This window comes from Dermacentor variabilis, chromosome 1 (genome assembly GCF_050947875.1).
Source record: "Dermacentor variabilis isolate Ectoservices chromosome 1, ASM5094787v1, whole genome shotgun sequence".
Lineage (NCBI taxonomy): Eukaryota > Metazoa > Arthropoda > Arachnida > Ixodida > Ixodidae > Dermacentor > Dermacentor variabilis.
The window spans coordinates 68,844,450-68,861,357 of record NC_134568.1 but is presented as its reverse complement, the minus strand read 5'-3'; the positions used below and the strand labels follow the sequence as shown (position 1 = coordinate 68,861,357).

General features: G+C 46.0%; 1 protein-coding gene across 2 annotated transcripts in view; it reads right to left on the bottom strand.

Moving 5' to 3' along the window:
* Nucleotides 1-16,908, bottom strand: part of LOC142578976 (QRFP-like peptide receptor) — an 813,496-nt gene that overhangs the window by 41,293 nt on the left and 755,295 nt on the right. Inside the window, exon 1 of one of the 2 annotated variants that reach the window (XM_075688736.1) lies at nucleotides 15,232-15,298. The exons of the other annotated variant lie outside the window; for it this stretch is intronic. Within the exon in view, the coding sequence (XP_075544851.1) occupies nucleotides 15,232-15,258 (27 nt within the window). The 5' untranslated portion in view covers nucleotides 15,259-15,298. Of the gene's footprint in view, nucleotides 1-15,231; nucleotides 15,299-16,908 lie in introns of those variants that run through there. 2 annotated transcript variants of the gene reach the window in all.

The following is a 16,908-nucleotide window of genomic DNA, read 5'->3' as shown; positions in this document are numbered from 1 at the left end:
CGATGTTCCGAACAACACAAAATTGACACTTGCCGTGCAACAGAGCTCAAGTGCCCAAATTGTCAAGGCTCGCACGCTGCATCCAACACTGTCCACGCCTAAAGAAAGAGCAGAAAATATTGAGAAAAATGGCCAGAAACGCATCATCACACAGAGATGCTTTTGCTGCTATAAGACGACATCGCTCCCGGAAACGAAACTCTACGAAATCGCCTTCCGGTTCAAGGGAGATGCCTCGTCCGGCAACGCCGCCTCCTGTTCCATCTGTCTCCAATAAGAGCACGAATGTCAGCAGAAAAAGCGGCCACGCTATTCATGCTTCATCAAGTGAGGCGTGGTCAACACTGCCGAAGACCTGCCACGCACCAGAGCCGCAGCACATGACTCGCCACTTAAAGTCCAATGTCGCTGCAGTTGAGCATATGCGAGACAAGGATTCACAAGCTAAAGTCACTCACGAATGTCATGTGTCTGCTGCTCGTAGCGCACTGCAAATACTGGAGGCGCTGACTCCAGTGTTTGAAAGCCTAGCATACCACAATGGCCCGCCCCTCACTGCCCTTCCACAAGGAAGTCAACAAAACCTCTCTGTTGTAGTGGACTGCCCGCGGCCTCAAATCGAGAATGCCAGATTTCAGACGTCTTCAAGAATCATTTTCCAATCCACGTAATTTGCGAACCGAACGTGCAGAATGTCATACGCAATTCTGGCTATGAGGCATTGTTGTCCTCTACCTGTGGTGATGTGAGCAAAATCCTTGTATATATTAGATGTGATCCGACATACGTGTTGCATCCAGTCCCGCCTCACGATGACAACGAGTACGTTTGCTTAATTGTAAAAACGAAGAATTGTTTACGTTCACTCTCGTCGCTGTCTACATTGCTCCTTCAAGTTGCTTCGACTCTAAACGACTGCACGGCGTGACACCCGACCCTACAATTCTCACCGGAGATTTTAATACTCACCATCCGGTTTGGGGCAGTTTCAAGATGGACTCCAGGGGAAGGAGGCTGGCATCCTTTGCCAAATAGCATGATCTTGGTTGCCTCAACGACGGTAGTCTGACATATTTACGAAGGCTTACATACAGCAGCGGCCAACACTTGACCCTGGTTTCTCGGCGTCTTGAAAGAAACGTGCAATGGCTTCAAGACATCGAATCACATGGAAGTGGTCATATTCCCAAATACCTGAAGATCAAGGGACTATTTAAATACTCCTCCATGACTCTCCGGTGAATTGATTGGTCGGCGTTTCGGTCACACATGGAGAAAGTATGTCAGCAAAGGAACCATTCTAGCCTGGAACAGGAAATTCAAAAAGACATGCAAGAGGCTACGCGCGGTTTTCAGCCTTTCCCGAAATATGAAGAATTTAAAGACTGCGAGTGATTCGCCGGCGGGCTGAAAAAAGATACAGAAGAACTAAATCCATCCATGATCTCAGAGAGGCAAGGCAGACGCAAAAGAAGATTGAACGCCGCATTGGTGCCCTACCATCTCCAAGATGGAAACGGTTCTTTGAGTCGTTGGATCAACGTCAGCGCTAATCTCAGATATGGAAAACCGTGCTTGGATTTCGCGTATCACCGCAACAGCATGTTCCTTTCAAATCTCTCGCTTTGCACCAAGGTCGCAGAGAAGTTGACATTGCTGAAAAATTTTGCTTAAGATTTGCCAGCTTGCAGCCCCAACGCGCACTCACACAATGTGCCACTTCTGTGCCTCGGGATTCTCGCATGGATGTAATGTTTTCGGTGGAGGAGCTTGAAGCGGCACTGGCGACTTCCAGGCGCTCTTCCTCACCTGGGCCGGACTGCGTTAGCTATGCGGCGCTCGGCAATCTTGGGCAGAAAGCACGACTCCATGCTGCTAAACCATTACAACGAGTCTTGGAGCAACGGTTTGGTTCCACGGGAATGAAAATGCAGCTTCTTTGTTCCATTTCTCAAGCGTGGTAAATCACCGTTAGATTTGTCATCGTGTCGCTCCATCGCTCTGGCCAGTTGCATAGGGAAAATAATGGAAAGAATGATTTTGACGTGCCTCGAATGGTACCTGGAAAATTACAACGCGTACCCAGGCGATGAGCAAAACGAGAACAAGGTGAAAGCAGGAGCCAACGTTTCGACAAGTGGACTTCTCTTCTTCAAGGTGACATATGCTTTCCTCGCCACAGTATGTATAGACCGTTTCATCGGGCGAGAAGGATAGGGCGCGCGGAGAGCCTTTCCTCCTCTCTGGCTTGGGCGATCCGGCGCGGCGCTGCTTGAAAGTATTGCTGTCGCATGCTGCGGAACGATTTCAAGATGTTCTAGATCTTACTTTGTAAAATTTACGCCATGTTCGTTCAAATAAGGTCGTCAAGGAAGCCTTTCGGTGCATCAGTAGTTATACTGTAGGCAGGAATATGTCTTGGGGGCGCAAAAATGTGACGCGCATAATCAGCCGCGGTGTACGCGCATTATCAGTCGCGGTGCATGTATGCGTTGTTTACTATTTTGCTCCCATATCGATTTTAATTCAACAAAGAAGACCGGCGTCTCTGTATTACCAGCATTAAATGGTAAATCAGCTCACTGTCTGATGGATTAGCGTAGGGAGTAAAACATAAAACATAAGAGCGCATGCTCGTGCACGGCCAACCAAAGGCAACCACGAAACATCTGATCGGCAAGCGCTATCAAATATTTGTGATACACTGGCATCGTTCTCACGCATTTCAAGTCTAGTATGCTTGAAATTACCATATGTCTACGCTAGCCTTGCTGCATGAGGCCCATGGCGCTGCTCAACACAGCTATCACTGCGGTTGGTGAGCCAGCACGATACATTTATCAGCTGTGTGCTTCGGCATTGCCTTCTTGGCTTGTATACAGCCATAATATATGAGAGGGTTCGCATAAAAAGAATGCGATGGCTATTTTTGAACGCAAAATTTCCGTAATACGTGTGAACGCGTCGTAGAGAACTGAACGAACGCAATTGACCGAAAAAAAAAATCGGCTATCATCCTCTTTCTCAAAAAAGAAGAGAAAACGGACTAACGCCGCACCACGTTTATATATATATAACCGCTGATGCCGTATGTTTGGACCATGCGCTATATAGAACAAAGAAATCTGTAATCCAGCACCTACTACTGCTTAGGATGCTCGCGCAGTTCGTAAACGGTCGCTTTGCTGGACAAGCTTAATTCAGACTGTAAGGTATGCTGCTATTACTAGCCAAAACTATCTTATTCATGGGTGGAAACCTCATCCATCCAACCAAGTAGACACGCAATGTAACCTGCAGCAAACAGTTTGAACGCTTGTCAAAGTATAACAGCACAGCTCCTATCGTAGCAGAACGGTACCCACGATGTTACGATCGTCGCGTATGTTTCATGGCTCCTAAACCGCAGCTTAGAAATTGGGGATAATACTGCAATAAGGACACATTAGTGGTTGGAACATTCAGGAATACACAATTGATCTCAGAGGCTGATTTTATGCTCAAATATGCGCGCACACATCGCGCTGCGTGTTCCGTCCACCTCAACGCCAGCAGAAATTCCGGCCATGACGCCTTAAACCACTTCAGCATGACTCACAGAATCATTTACCACGTATAAGACGCACGTCATACTAAATAGAGCGCACGACCGCGAAAACAAACGCCACAACCTGCCGCTGAGCGTATACCTGCCATGCAAAAGACCGCTTTCACCCAAGCCAGTATGGCGCTGCTCATAGGCGGCGCCACTGCGTTCACAATATGGCGGCGCCTACGAAAAAACGGTCTATAGGTGCGACTCTTCTAAAGGGGAGGATGAGGCAACGAGCGAAGGTGTGTTAGCGGCGAGGGTGTCGAATTGAGAATAAAGGAGTGCTGTGCGCATGGCCAGGGACACGGCCGTTTGTCAAACACGTGTCAACGCCCGTACGTTAGCCGGCGTGTCAACGGCGTGCAAAACATCCCTCTATTACCTGTTTCGCTGGTAGTCGTGGGCTATGTCACCTATGTCGCCTATGTCGCCTATGTCGCCTAAGCATATGTCGCCGTGAAGAAGACAAGTCCACTTGTCGAAACGTCGGCTCCTGCTTTCACCTTATTCTCGTTTTGCTCATCGTCCTAAATTTCTATCTCCCGCCTTCCCCGTGTTTTTACCGTGTACCCAGATGCTATGGCTGGCTTCCCACATGGGCGCTCATCCATAGATAATGTCATCGATTTGGTAACGTTTGTTCAACATCAAAAACGTCTGAAACGGCTCACTGTGGCATTATTTCTTGACATAAAAGGCGCCTATGATAATGTAGCACATTATGCCATTATAGAGGTTCTGATTGAAGCCAGTATCAGTGGCCGCACTTTTGAGTGGCTGTGCAGTTACTTGACCGACAGGCATTTCTTCGTGATCACCGAGGATGGCGCCACGACTCAACACCAAATATTCCGTGGAGTACCACAAGGCAGAGTGTTGAGCTCGACGCTATTCAACCTAGTGCTTGGATAGGATAGGAATAACTTTAATAAAGTGCCGGCAAACGACGATTTAACGAGTCGTGACGCTGGCGAAGCGTCGACCCGGGGTTATACCCTACTCTGCACTAGCCCAGTTGGGCCCGTTTGTAGTGGGTCATGAGGCTTCTGCTTTTCGAGCGCACCCCGGGCCTGCTGGACGACCCATAGTTGTGAGTCCTTGTCTGCAGACTGCAGTGCACTTCGAAGTTCTGGCGGGTAAGTCCTGGAGGTAGCTGCCGTCGGAAACCTTGTTTGTTGGCCTCGTCAGATGCTTGCCCAACACAGTTCAAGTATCAATCTATGCTGTGTTGGCCTAGTCAGATGCTTGCCCAACACAGTTCAAGTAACAATCTATGCTGACATCTGCATTTGGGCGTCTGCTGTAACACGACTGCTGGTACGAGCAAGGCTACAAAAGGCAGCTACGTTAACATCAATGTACTTGCAAAAACAGAACTTAGAGCTGTCTTCAGAGAAATGCTGCCTTGTTACATTCCCTTGGAAGGCAATGAAGCGTTACTCTGTAAGTGTCAACGGGCAAGCAATTGCAAACACACGGAAATACCGCTTTTTAGGGGTAATTATCGACCACCACCTATCATGGAGCCCGCGCGTTTCATACCTAAAGAAGCTGTTAGTGACAATAATACATCTCCTCAAATTTCTCGGCGGAAAGTCATGGGGCACATAGGTGCGGTCAACGTTGCAGCTTCATAATGCCTTGTTCCTCAGTTTCGCAAGATACAGCCTCCCTGTGCTTAGTAACACGTGCAAAACAAACCTGCGTGTACTCCAGGGACTACAAGCTCAAGCTCTAAGGACGTGTCTCGGTCTTTGGAAGTGTGCGTGTACAGCGGCAACGATTGTCATAGCTCGAGATCACCCAATATCAACGTACTAGGCAACCGACGCTCTCAGGGCGCATATTCGGCACGTTGGCCGACTACCTTCTCACCATCTTGCCGCTTTACCCGCAGAAAGGCCACGCACAACTTTCAGTCGTATAATTGTTGCCAATCGTACCTCGTTGCCATCGAACTACATGCCTGCAGCAAGACGATCGCCAGCTTTATGGTGCCTGCACAAACCTGAAATACGCCTCACCATCCCAGGAATCACGAAGAAAGCTAACATGCCGCCGTTTGCCCTGAAGCAGGTCCCATTAGGACTTATACATGAGTTACTCAGCGGCCGCATACAAGTTTACATCGATGGCTCAGTCATACCTGCAAGTTCAGCTGCCGCTGTGGTAATACCAACAAGATGCGTCAAAATAAAGCTAAAAACGTCACATGTATCATCAAAGGCTGCTGCTGAACTGGTAGCCCTGCCTGCGGCTCTTCATTTCATTCAGGAGGAACCCCCACATGCATGGTCAATTTTCTTTGATTTCAAGGCAGCCCTACAGAGTGCGCCATCTCAGCACTGCGCCATGGATGGATCACACGAACAGCTCGTCGTAGAGATCAGACAAGTCCACCGTCGCATAGTTGACGAAGGACACGATATAATTTACGAGTGGTTCCCTACTCACTGTGGCATACATGCCAATGATCGAGTAGACGCAGCTGCGCGATCTGCCCATGACGGCGTCAACTGCGTTGCCATTCCTCTTTCGAGAGCCGACGCAGCGAAAAACTTTCCGCATTTGCGCGTGACCTTACATTAGCTCACTGGAATTCACCCGAGCTCACAAGTGCACGCCTTCATACCCTGGACCCTAATTTACAGCTCCGTATTCCGCCCGCGCTTCCACAACGTGACTGCACCCTTCTAGTTCGTCTATGCCTTGGAGTAGCATCTTCAAATGCGTATTCCGTTCTTATCGGAATGGCCAACAGCCCACTTTGTGACTTCTGCGGGTGCAATTAAACAATCGCGCACCTCCTTTGTGAGTGCCCTCGTTTCAACCCGCAAAGAGCTGTCCTCTCAGCCACTCTAGACAAACTGGACAATCGCGCAATCACAGAAAACAAGATCCTTGGAAACTGGCCTACGCGAACATCAGCGGGATCCGCCATTCGCTATGAAGGCGCTGCTGCAGTACTTAAAAGACACGGGACTTTCTGGCAAATTGTGACTGTACAATGTGTGACGTAGGATTGGACGGTGACACTGCGTAACACTAGGAACGCATTTGCAGACTGCGTGACAGTGCCCACAAAAACAGTTCGTGTGTATCGTGCGTACATGTGTGCGCGTTTCCCCCCCATTATTTTCTTAATTTTTTTATCCTTTCTCTGTCTCACCTATCACACCCATTTGCCCTTCCCCCGATACAGGGTAGCCAACCGGAGTTAATCTCCGGTTAACCTGCCTGTCTTTCCTTTCTCTCTCTCTCTTGGTACCATCACTCGATCACGCCGGATTTTCGGCCTCATGGAACATATAATGATTTCGCATTAAAAAGAATAATCATTCCAACATTTATTATGGCCCAACTAAGGCACCATTATCTGTACGCGAAAAAGTGCCCGCCTGATGTCGCTTGCGTGAACACAAAGATCATGAACTGAAGTGCGCCTTTCTTATTTTTACCAATGAAAGGCAGCCGTTCGTGAAAACGTTCCGGCTGAACGTTTTCAACAGCTCCAATGCCCGATGTGAAACTTCTTTGCACGATATGCAAAAGAACAGCGCCTCGTCCGAGCATTATCTATGTATGTCGAGCAGTGATTTCCGGCCACAGAATGTGGTTATGAGGGTTATCTCTTAAGGGGACCGGCAGGCAGCCAATAAATTCGAGAAACCAGGACGTATTTACGGCGAGGGAAACTATTGTCTCTCTCTTGATGCATACACAACGCTTTCTTTTTTTCTTCTTTGCTTTCTATTTTTCGCAGGAGTAGCATAAACCCGAAAGCTCAGGGTAAGCAGCTTGAGAACGTAGAAAGGCGTTCCATAAGGCCTCAAGTGACGCCTAGAGTGCTTTTGGCGTCGTCTGGAGGGTTGCTGTGCATGCTTACGCTGTATGCGCGTAATTTTTTATGATAGATAGCAAGACGCATTGTAAGGCCTTTTATTTTTCGCACCGTTTTTACTGCCTCGTTGTAGTGACGGTCAAGGACCAGACAGCACCAAAACTGGGAGATAAGAGGAAGCTTTAGCTAGCTTGGCAGCTCTATCTTATTACACTGAAACGGAGAAATCGTTTTTTCTTGGCAACCACTGCAGCGATGTTGATGAGGTTTGTAGCATTTAAAGAAAAGGTTAAGATCTAGTGAGTACTATTTTATTTTTAAGCTGTTAATGCGTTATAGAAATACTGTTGGCCCACCGTGGTTGCTCAGTGGCTATGGTGTTGGACTGCTAAGCACGAGGTCGCGGGATTGAATCCCGACCATGGCGGCCGCATTTCGATCGGAGTGAAATGCGAAAACACCCTTGTACTTAGATTTAGGTGCACAATAAAGAATCCCAGGTGGTCCAAGTTTCCAGAGACCACCACTACGGCATGCCTCATAATGAGATCGTGGTTTTGGCACGTAAAAATACTATAATTAAATTTAAAAAGTACTCTTGAAAATTGCAAACATCAATAAACTCTGCTATAATGTTTACAACTCCCTAACAAAAAATTAAAAAATGATATTACAATTATTGCCTCTAATAATGCATCTAAAGCGGACGAGCGGACAATATTTGTGTATTATATGCCGCTCTGCATGAAGTATGCCACTAATTTGTCAGCAAAATTTGTGGAAAATGCTCTCAAACATTGTTACCAATCCGTGTAACGTGCAAATTTAATGTCAGATTTGTGCGCGCAGAATTGCGATATCTGTTTTTGGTTCCCAGTTACAGGTTTGTGAACTTCGCACATCTATTATTTTTAACTGATCCATTTTTCGCATCTTCGTGAAAAAATTTTGAGGTCATACAACAAAATTTTGCTACTTATAGCTGCTAGAATGTATCGTTGCCTCCGAAATTCAATAAAATTTATTCAAATCGGTCAAGCGGTTGCCTCATAAAAGTATTTCTGCGCTTTACATGTATTTGAATAGTGGAATCGTAACCATATGTGTGTCTCTTACCCCCGTATTCTCAAGTGATTCCCGACTCTAAGTCCTTCAGTCACTCTAAGATGATGATGACAATTTATTGGCATCCTCTTTGAAACGGGGCTGATAGTAAAAAGTCATCTAGCCTGGTTGACTTAATCAGTTATGCTACACATGTTTTTAATTCTATTATTTTAACTACATCTCCTTCATCTTTTTTTTCCCTCAAAACTTCTCCATCTTGTACCGCTAGCTCTGCCTGTAACGAATGCGGTCGCATCAATCGCTTCTTTGCTTTTTCCCACAAATACACTAAGCGTCTCTTGCTTATTTCAACGGCTAAACGGTTCATGCGTCCGCCAAGTTTAAATGTAAGCGCATCTGGAAGATGTACGTTGCCTACGCGTCTGACTGGGTGAATCCCTTCGCATTCCATAAGGATGTGCTGAGTCGCCTCCGGATTTGTTGCTGCAGCATACGCATGCCTCATCATGTTGCAAATGTTTGCTCCGGCATGTTTTTGTCCTGAGGCAACCAGCTCGAGCCTCCAATCGCAAGGCACTGCCCTTTGCGCGATCGCAGAGACTTTCGCTTCTAATTTATTTCTTCCCGATCTTGTAATTTTCCATGGTCTTTTTTGTTTCCACGCTTTGCATCCAACTCACTGTCTCTGTTTCTCTCAGTTTCTTTCTCTCTATTCCCACCTCGAATTACCCTGTAAGTGGTTGATAACTTGCTTGACTTCTTCCTCCATTCTGTGTCCACGCTTTTCAGGTACAGATACGTGAACACTTTAGACGCCCATTTATATTCATCCACGTTTTTGGGTCTTGCTTGAAAACTAATTTTGCTCTACGATTCTCTGACTTCAAAATAGGGCCAACCCATGTTACTATGCACTGCCTCATTTGGGCTTTTACCGTTGGCCGCTAAAGATAACCGGCCTACCGGTCTTTGGTTAACTTCGAACCCGTAGAAGATATCCGGTTTTAAGCACAGAATGGCATTTCCGAACGTAGGCGCTGTCACTGCTTTCCAGATTCCCATGTACAACCTTATATTACTTTGACCCAAAATGCTCTGTGTTTCATTACTGCTCCATTCCGCTTCCCCTTTATATTCAGATTATCTTGGTGGGTGCTTCAGTAAGGTCCAAACAATGAAGCCTTCATTTCCTTCGACGGCTTCCTTACTTTACGTGAGGCCTCATTTTAGCGAGTCACCGATGGATGAAGCAAGCGTACTCTGAAAGCTCCCTTCGCCCGTTCTTGCGTAAGGAGTGGTTCCTGCAGGCCCGGGTTAGAGTGGATCTACCTGCGTTCTAGACCATCCCTTATAAGCTTTAGACGAACACCTTTATTTTATAAAAGAAAGTTGGATTGTCACATAATTTTCAAATTGAACGCGTGGACGCTTTTTTATAGTTCTGTTTACACAGCGTGAGGAACCATTACAGTACAAAACGACGTGTTCCAGCAGCCCTGGCACGCCGGTAGTCGCGGAACGACACTCATGCCAAACGTGCAACTAAAACAACGGACACTGACGCCTGGCGCCGTGCTCGCGTTTCTCCGCATGCGGGCGACAGCGCGCATGCGCAATCAAACCTCACGTGGCCTAGCAGTGAGGTGAAGCGCTCGTTCAGGGCCTGCAGCAGCGTACGGACACATGAAAGTAGCTTCGGAGCAGCCTTCCGCTGAGCAAGCGCCAAGGAAGCCTTCACCGAGGGCCCCTCAGTAAGGAAGCTTTTATAGTGACATAAGGCGGCCTCATCGCAACGAAGGCTTCCTTACAGAGGTAAGGCAGATCTCATCGTTTGCGCCCAAGTCTTTCTTTCGTTTATGTATACGGCGAGGTATTTATATTGCTTGACTATGGGTATGACTTGCTGTAGAATTGACATTGCGTAATTGCTGGTCTCTTCATTAAAGTTCATAATTCCCGATTTCTCAGTGCTAAACTTAAGGCCTAGATTTGTCGCAGCGTTGCCACATATATTCGAGAGTGTCTGCAGATATATCACAGTGTCCGCTAGTGGCACTTCGTCGTCTGCATACACCAGTCCGCGGACCTTCTCTTGCACCATTTGTCCATTACGCATGCGGGATAAATCAAGCCCTAATTCCCTGTCTTCCAGTTGACTTTATAGGCCCTTAACATAAAGCGCTGTTCCCTACCGAGTTGGGCACAGCGCAGCCACTGGGCTAATGAAGACGCAACGTTTCTCAGGGATTGCTGATGAGTGTCACTGAAGCACGCAGTGACCATTTATATCGAGCACCGGCGCTGTCATCCAATTTCTTGAATTACGGTAGAGTGTTGAGTGTAGGAGCGTTGTAGAACAGTTTTTTTTTTACTCTCTTCAGTGCTTTCCTTTACTCGCGCGCGGAACTTCGCATATTTGATTGTCTCCAGTGTTTTTCAATATTTTTCTGTTTTCAAATCTTGCTTGCCCGGCCAAGAGGAGTAGCCGGCACAAATAAACGAACCAGCCTCTCCTTTAATTTTATATTAATATGAATAAAAGAATGATAAGGGAATCAGTATCGGCGTCAAGCTTAAGCATCCTCTTAAGAATCGAACTCTTTATTGGGCGAACTTGGTCCCAGAAGATGGGCATCATTCATCTCACAACGACAGTGGCGATCACAGACATCTGGCACTGAATCTGATTTCACGGGTCAACTCTGTCGACTCCTTATACATGTAAGTACAAACGTACAACATTCCAAAGTAATCGCTTGCTCGCGTACAATCAAGAATGTACTATACAGTATTCGCATCGCACGTGCAATCTGATTGGACGAGACTTTTCGCTATAGAATAAATGACACTGTACCGAGTGTCTTTTTCTTGAGGTGCAATATTTTTTTTAATTAGAGAAATAATAATCACGGGTACCAAGCTTACTGCCATCATGCGAGTGTCCGGTTTAGCCGTCTCTAAGTAAGGAGTAATTTGCGCCGTGATGTACTTAATTTAGGACGCTACACTAACTACATTTTTAATTAATCATCCTAGATGGCTAAAGCAAAGTAGCATGTTGCAGCTCGTCCTGTGCATTATCTGCCTGAGCGAAGAAAATTTCATTAAACACGATGCTGTAATATCTGTGAACAAATATTTCACGTTTGAGGGCTCGCTGATAGCGGAACCACTGGAGAACAATGAGAGGACATGGCATCAATTCTCAATGAAATGGCACTTGAGGTAGAGGCGTACGCAGTCTTGATTCTTTGTGTTGCGCTAGCGTCTCAAATGTCTCGGTTTAGTGTGCAGCAGGCGTTATGCCCTTTTCGGTGGCAAATGCCAGCCTGCGTCTTTCCTCAAATCTCTCTGTCTGTTGCATATATGCGCTTTCAATAATAATAATAATAATAATAATAATAATAATAATAATAATAATAATAATAATAATAATAATAATAATAATAATAATAATAATAATAATAATAATAATAATAATAATAATAATAATAATAATAATAATAATAATAATAATAACAAAGAGCAGCAAACAAGAAGCAAGATGGAAAATAGGCTTCATAATTTGTATTACTCCTACTCATGTAACATCGCATCAACGTCTTCATCCCAAGCATTACAGGACTCCGGAATAGTTACTCTGCAAAATAAATAAATACTCAATAAGATACGGTTTAATGGAAGCGACAGCAGTATCGATCATTATAATGTGCAGTGCCGTTAAAAACAGAAGGGGCGCGTGCTGCCGCGGTAGTGAACTTTACATATCAGCACGGCGCGTAATGCCCGCGTGACCGCGAGAAACGCATCTCTAAAAGGGCACTGAAAATAGGGACCAGTGAACTGTGGAGGTAGTTTAACGCACTCTGCGTACGCACTTGAACCTCCTCAACATGATTATATCTCGTCTGCAGCAGGACCAACGACCGTAACGCTCAAAATATATGTAAAGATCTCGAAAAGTCATGTTTCCTCATAGCTATAACAAGCCCGCCTGTTCTTTCTGTATTTCCGCGTGGCTCTATACAAGCATACAATTCGTGGAAATTAGTGGAAGTTTCCCGAAGGTTGTGTAAATGAAGCGCACTCATTACACATACTTTACTTACGAAACAATATAGAGCACAAGTCGCGCGCACCCACAAACATTATATATATATATATATATATATATATATATATATATATATATATATATATTCGATAGCTGCGAAATCTAGTCGCACATATTCGCAACCACACCCCAATGAGTATTTCACTCATGCTGTTTCACTTATTCCGGCTATACTTCAAGCAAACGCCCGAGACTGCAGAAAAGTGCAGCTTGACAGCCGGGCTTGAATTCCGCACGATTCAGTGCATGTATAGGCGTGCCCTTGGCAGTCGCCGTAATGCACTCAAGAGCGCGTGGCCGCAGCATCTGTAGCACTGAGTGCGGGAGGCGGAAATCTATGCCTGAACCGATGTTTTGAACGCGTTTTCTGCGAAGTGATAAAGTAAACAAGCGTCGACGACGGGCGCTGTGGGTGAGGCTCTTTCCCAAAATCGATCCCTTTCGCCACCCTCGAGGCCCGAGCGCGAGGGGTGAGGCAACACCTCGCGCGCAGTCAACATGTGGTCGGGGAGCGCACATTGCGTTCGACGAATACGTTTACGAGTGAGGAATACGCGCGTGAACAGCTGGTACAGGGTACCACGATGCTGTGCAAGGACTTGGTTTCTAAATAGCCCCGTCAGACAGCATATAGCTGAAGCCTTTGGCACAGCCGATACTAAGGATAACCTATCAATGCTCGTTCGTTGCTTGAAATATTCGTTCACTTCCATTCACTTCCAAGGAAAAAAAAAGTGACAATTGCGTAACTACACGTAGTCGAAGCATTATTGTTTATGACATAACAAAAATTCCGCACACGAATACAGTTTGTTCACTATGACATATGCAACTTGCTGCAGTAATGAGGTGTCCGTGCAGTACGCACGGACACCTCATGGATGTCGAGCTATGCGTATTTATTTATTATTTTTGGTAGTGGGGGGGGGGGGGGAGGGAGGCGCCTGATGCAGTTGCTACTATAGCAAATAATATTGCTGAAATTTTCTGTGCGTTCCTCTGATGCATGTTATTCTCCTTGTTGGCACCCAGAGACAAGGACTTCGCGGTAAATTTCAAGTGGGAGAAGGCAACGTGTCAGACGCCTTAGAGTCTGCCGCATTCAGGGCACCGAGACGTGACCCCTGTAGTGCCAGGCGGCACATATGCTAATTTTACTCAGAATTTTAGCGCTCCTTGTTAGGGGAGCAACCTTAGAGATAGTTAAGGTAACATCGTTTATGTGCATACTTACATGACAAGCTGAAATTACCTTCGCCCCGATTTGAGGCCTGCCGTCTCAGTTAAGAAATCTGCGATGCCCGCGTCCACAGGGGCCGTGACACGTTCTTCCCTTCTCGAAGACGCCTTTTGTTGCGTTTTACCTCTTACGCGTAGTGTAAGCACGCTCGAGTGACTGTCTCTGCAGCAGCGCTCACGCAAGGGTCACGTAGCTTCATTATCGATGAACAGACTCAATGCGTCTAGCACCGTGAAGCTGCCGTCATTGCGATCTGGCCTCCGTCCTAAATTGGCTAAAAACAAAATATCATGCCCACGACGATACATCCGGCGCTCAGCCAATATTGCCAGACTTTTCAAGATGTTTCGGAAGTACGGGCTGAATCTCTACAGCCCCGATGGCCACATAAGAAATCGCAATAGTGATAAAGGGTGATTTTTATACAATAGCGCTAAACAACAACGTCCGTCCTATATCCTATATTTAAGTAGGTGCTTGCAGGTGCCAATTACTAAGAAATAAACAAAACTTAATTGGCGCACAGGGTGCATTCTAAATTTTGCGCGAGCCCATCGACTGAGCAACATTTGAACAAAACGTGATTCTTAACAATTGAGTGTAAACTCTTGAAAAGAAACCTGAACATGGAGTCTTCCTTTTACCTCACGTACTGTGAGGTAAATTAATTAGCTGACTCTTTCATTAAGAAAGAGCTATAAAGTGTTGCCCAGATCAGCTCGCCACGGTGGACTTATTAAATACTGTGAAGCCATGCGTTTCTTTCTTTCACCCCAGTAATAGTATATAATAATTAATAAATTATGAAGATTCACTACGAGGGCTCCCCACGAATATGCAACTGACTTAGCTTTTCTCTTCTGCGTGGTATTCATTAACCCATATCATCTGCTCCTCTCGTTATCGGCTTTATGTCTTCGTCGTTGCCAGCTTCTTCTAAATTAAGCTTTCTCACTTAGTACACGTTTCTGCCACGCCATTCACAACAGCAGTAATTACAATGTCACGGGGATAAATGAAACGGATAGGAATCCTGTGTGACAAACATTCGCTTTGCACATGGCAATTTGCGCGGACAAAAACAGAATCCAGAGATCTTCAGTCGGTCTCTGCATGAAAATAGAAAACATTTCGTTCGATGGCGGTTTGTCATCAAGCGCTTCATCACCGCCCGAAGGAGTCGAACAGTCGCAAATATGTTGGGGCTGGCGTGCGCAACCGAATCAACTCAGTGGCCTGCAGCAAGTGGCAGCAACTTCATCGTTCTCAATGAGCTAGAATGCAGTTCCGTCCGCACTGATAAATATCTGCTGCCGTGCAGCCGAGTTATTTCAGAGCGGAGCGGTCGGTGACGTCGCAGGCTTATATGTACTCACGACGGGCGTCCACTGTGGCAGTCTCATGGCTGCGTTGGTCTTTCCGCGTACACTGTCGTCGGGTGCTCGACAGTTCTCTGACGCGACCGCAGACCGTCGGTGCGGTGGAAGTGTTCCCTTTCCCCCACGCTGCCTCCTTTCCCGCCGGGTTCACCGCCCCAACGCTTTGGGAGAATTAGCGCCTATTCGCGCCACTGCCTTACCAGCGCCTAGCGCAGCGCAGACACTGGGAAGCGATTTGTGGTGAGCTTCGCCTCGGCTCACTGCACCCGAGTGGCGAGAGCCAGCGCTGCTGCGCGTTACTCCTTGGTTCTTCTTTCTCGCGCCCAGTGTGCTTGCATTTCTTTTTTGTCCTTCTTTTCTATATCGTTCTTTTTTTCTCGGGCGCAACGGAATTCCCATTATATTAGGTGCTGACCGTTCAGTCTGTTTTATAAATACCCGCGAGCGTAGCGCGCCTTTTGCTAGGCGACTCTGCCGGATCGATCTCTTCTCGCGGTAGAATGAAAAAAAAAAAGTATAATAACAAAGATAGTGACCGACGCGGCGCACTATCGCGCATACTCCAACTGCACTCATTGTGTCCACGCTGCCCTATCGCTCTCACGCGGCGGTGAAAAATCGCCCCCGGCAGGAACGATTTGTCTTCAAGGCCGCGCGAAGTAAACCGTGGGAGTTGCGGGCACCTTACTACACCAAACGAGTAAAAAGCGAGCAGTTTTGGTCACCGAAGGCTACAAAGCCTTGCTGAGAAGAAGAAGCCCAAAGGCCAATAGTTGGACACGGAGGAAATCTTCTCTACAGGATGCTCAGAGAGACCCCCCCCCCCAAAAAAAAAAAAGAAAAAACGTTTCGTTTATCCTAATTTAATACAGGACGATTTATACTGCCCAGCCCAAAAACACGATTCACTTAAGCGATTCCTTTTAGAGAGCGCCCCACTTAGAAATTCCGATGCCACTTTGTCACCAACACGCACACAGTTTTATATGAAATAAAAAGAAGTGAAAAAAAAAGAAAGAAAGACAACAGTCTTAACTGTATGTTTGCATAGAGGAAGGAAATCAATTGAATTTCGCCTGTTTAAGAAAGCATGCAGACACATAAGATATTTAAATACAGATTTCGTTTTTCAAAAACGTTCACGTTCTGTGACTTAATAAAAATGGCTAACCCCGATAATGGTTAATAATCACTAATAACAAATAATCTGATAGCGGGTATTATTTGCGATAATTCAGACCAATTTGCAATAATTTTTGTTCAGCAGCATCCCATACTGTTGCTCTCTACATAATATGAACACTCTTAGTATAATAAGGAAAATATGATAATCGAAATAACGATGTACGGTTCTGAAATATAGACAAAGTCTGGGGCAGGCTCAAAGTCGCTGAAATAACAAGACTAGGCTCATAGGGGAATCCTTGTGCATACGTATAGAAAAAAAAAATTTTTTTAGAAACAATATAGAAACCGTCAGAAACCACTCTTTTATCGAACATAAACGAGTGAAGGCGAGATAGTAATGCACTCGCAAACCCAAATCTATACAGTACAGTTTAGCTACGACGTAGGAACAATGCTGGGTGTGGCGGACAAAAATAAAAACACTCTCACCCTTCCAAAAAGAAAAAAAAGAGAAAAAAAGAAAATAAAGGCGGAACATGCAGCTAC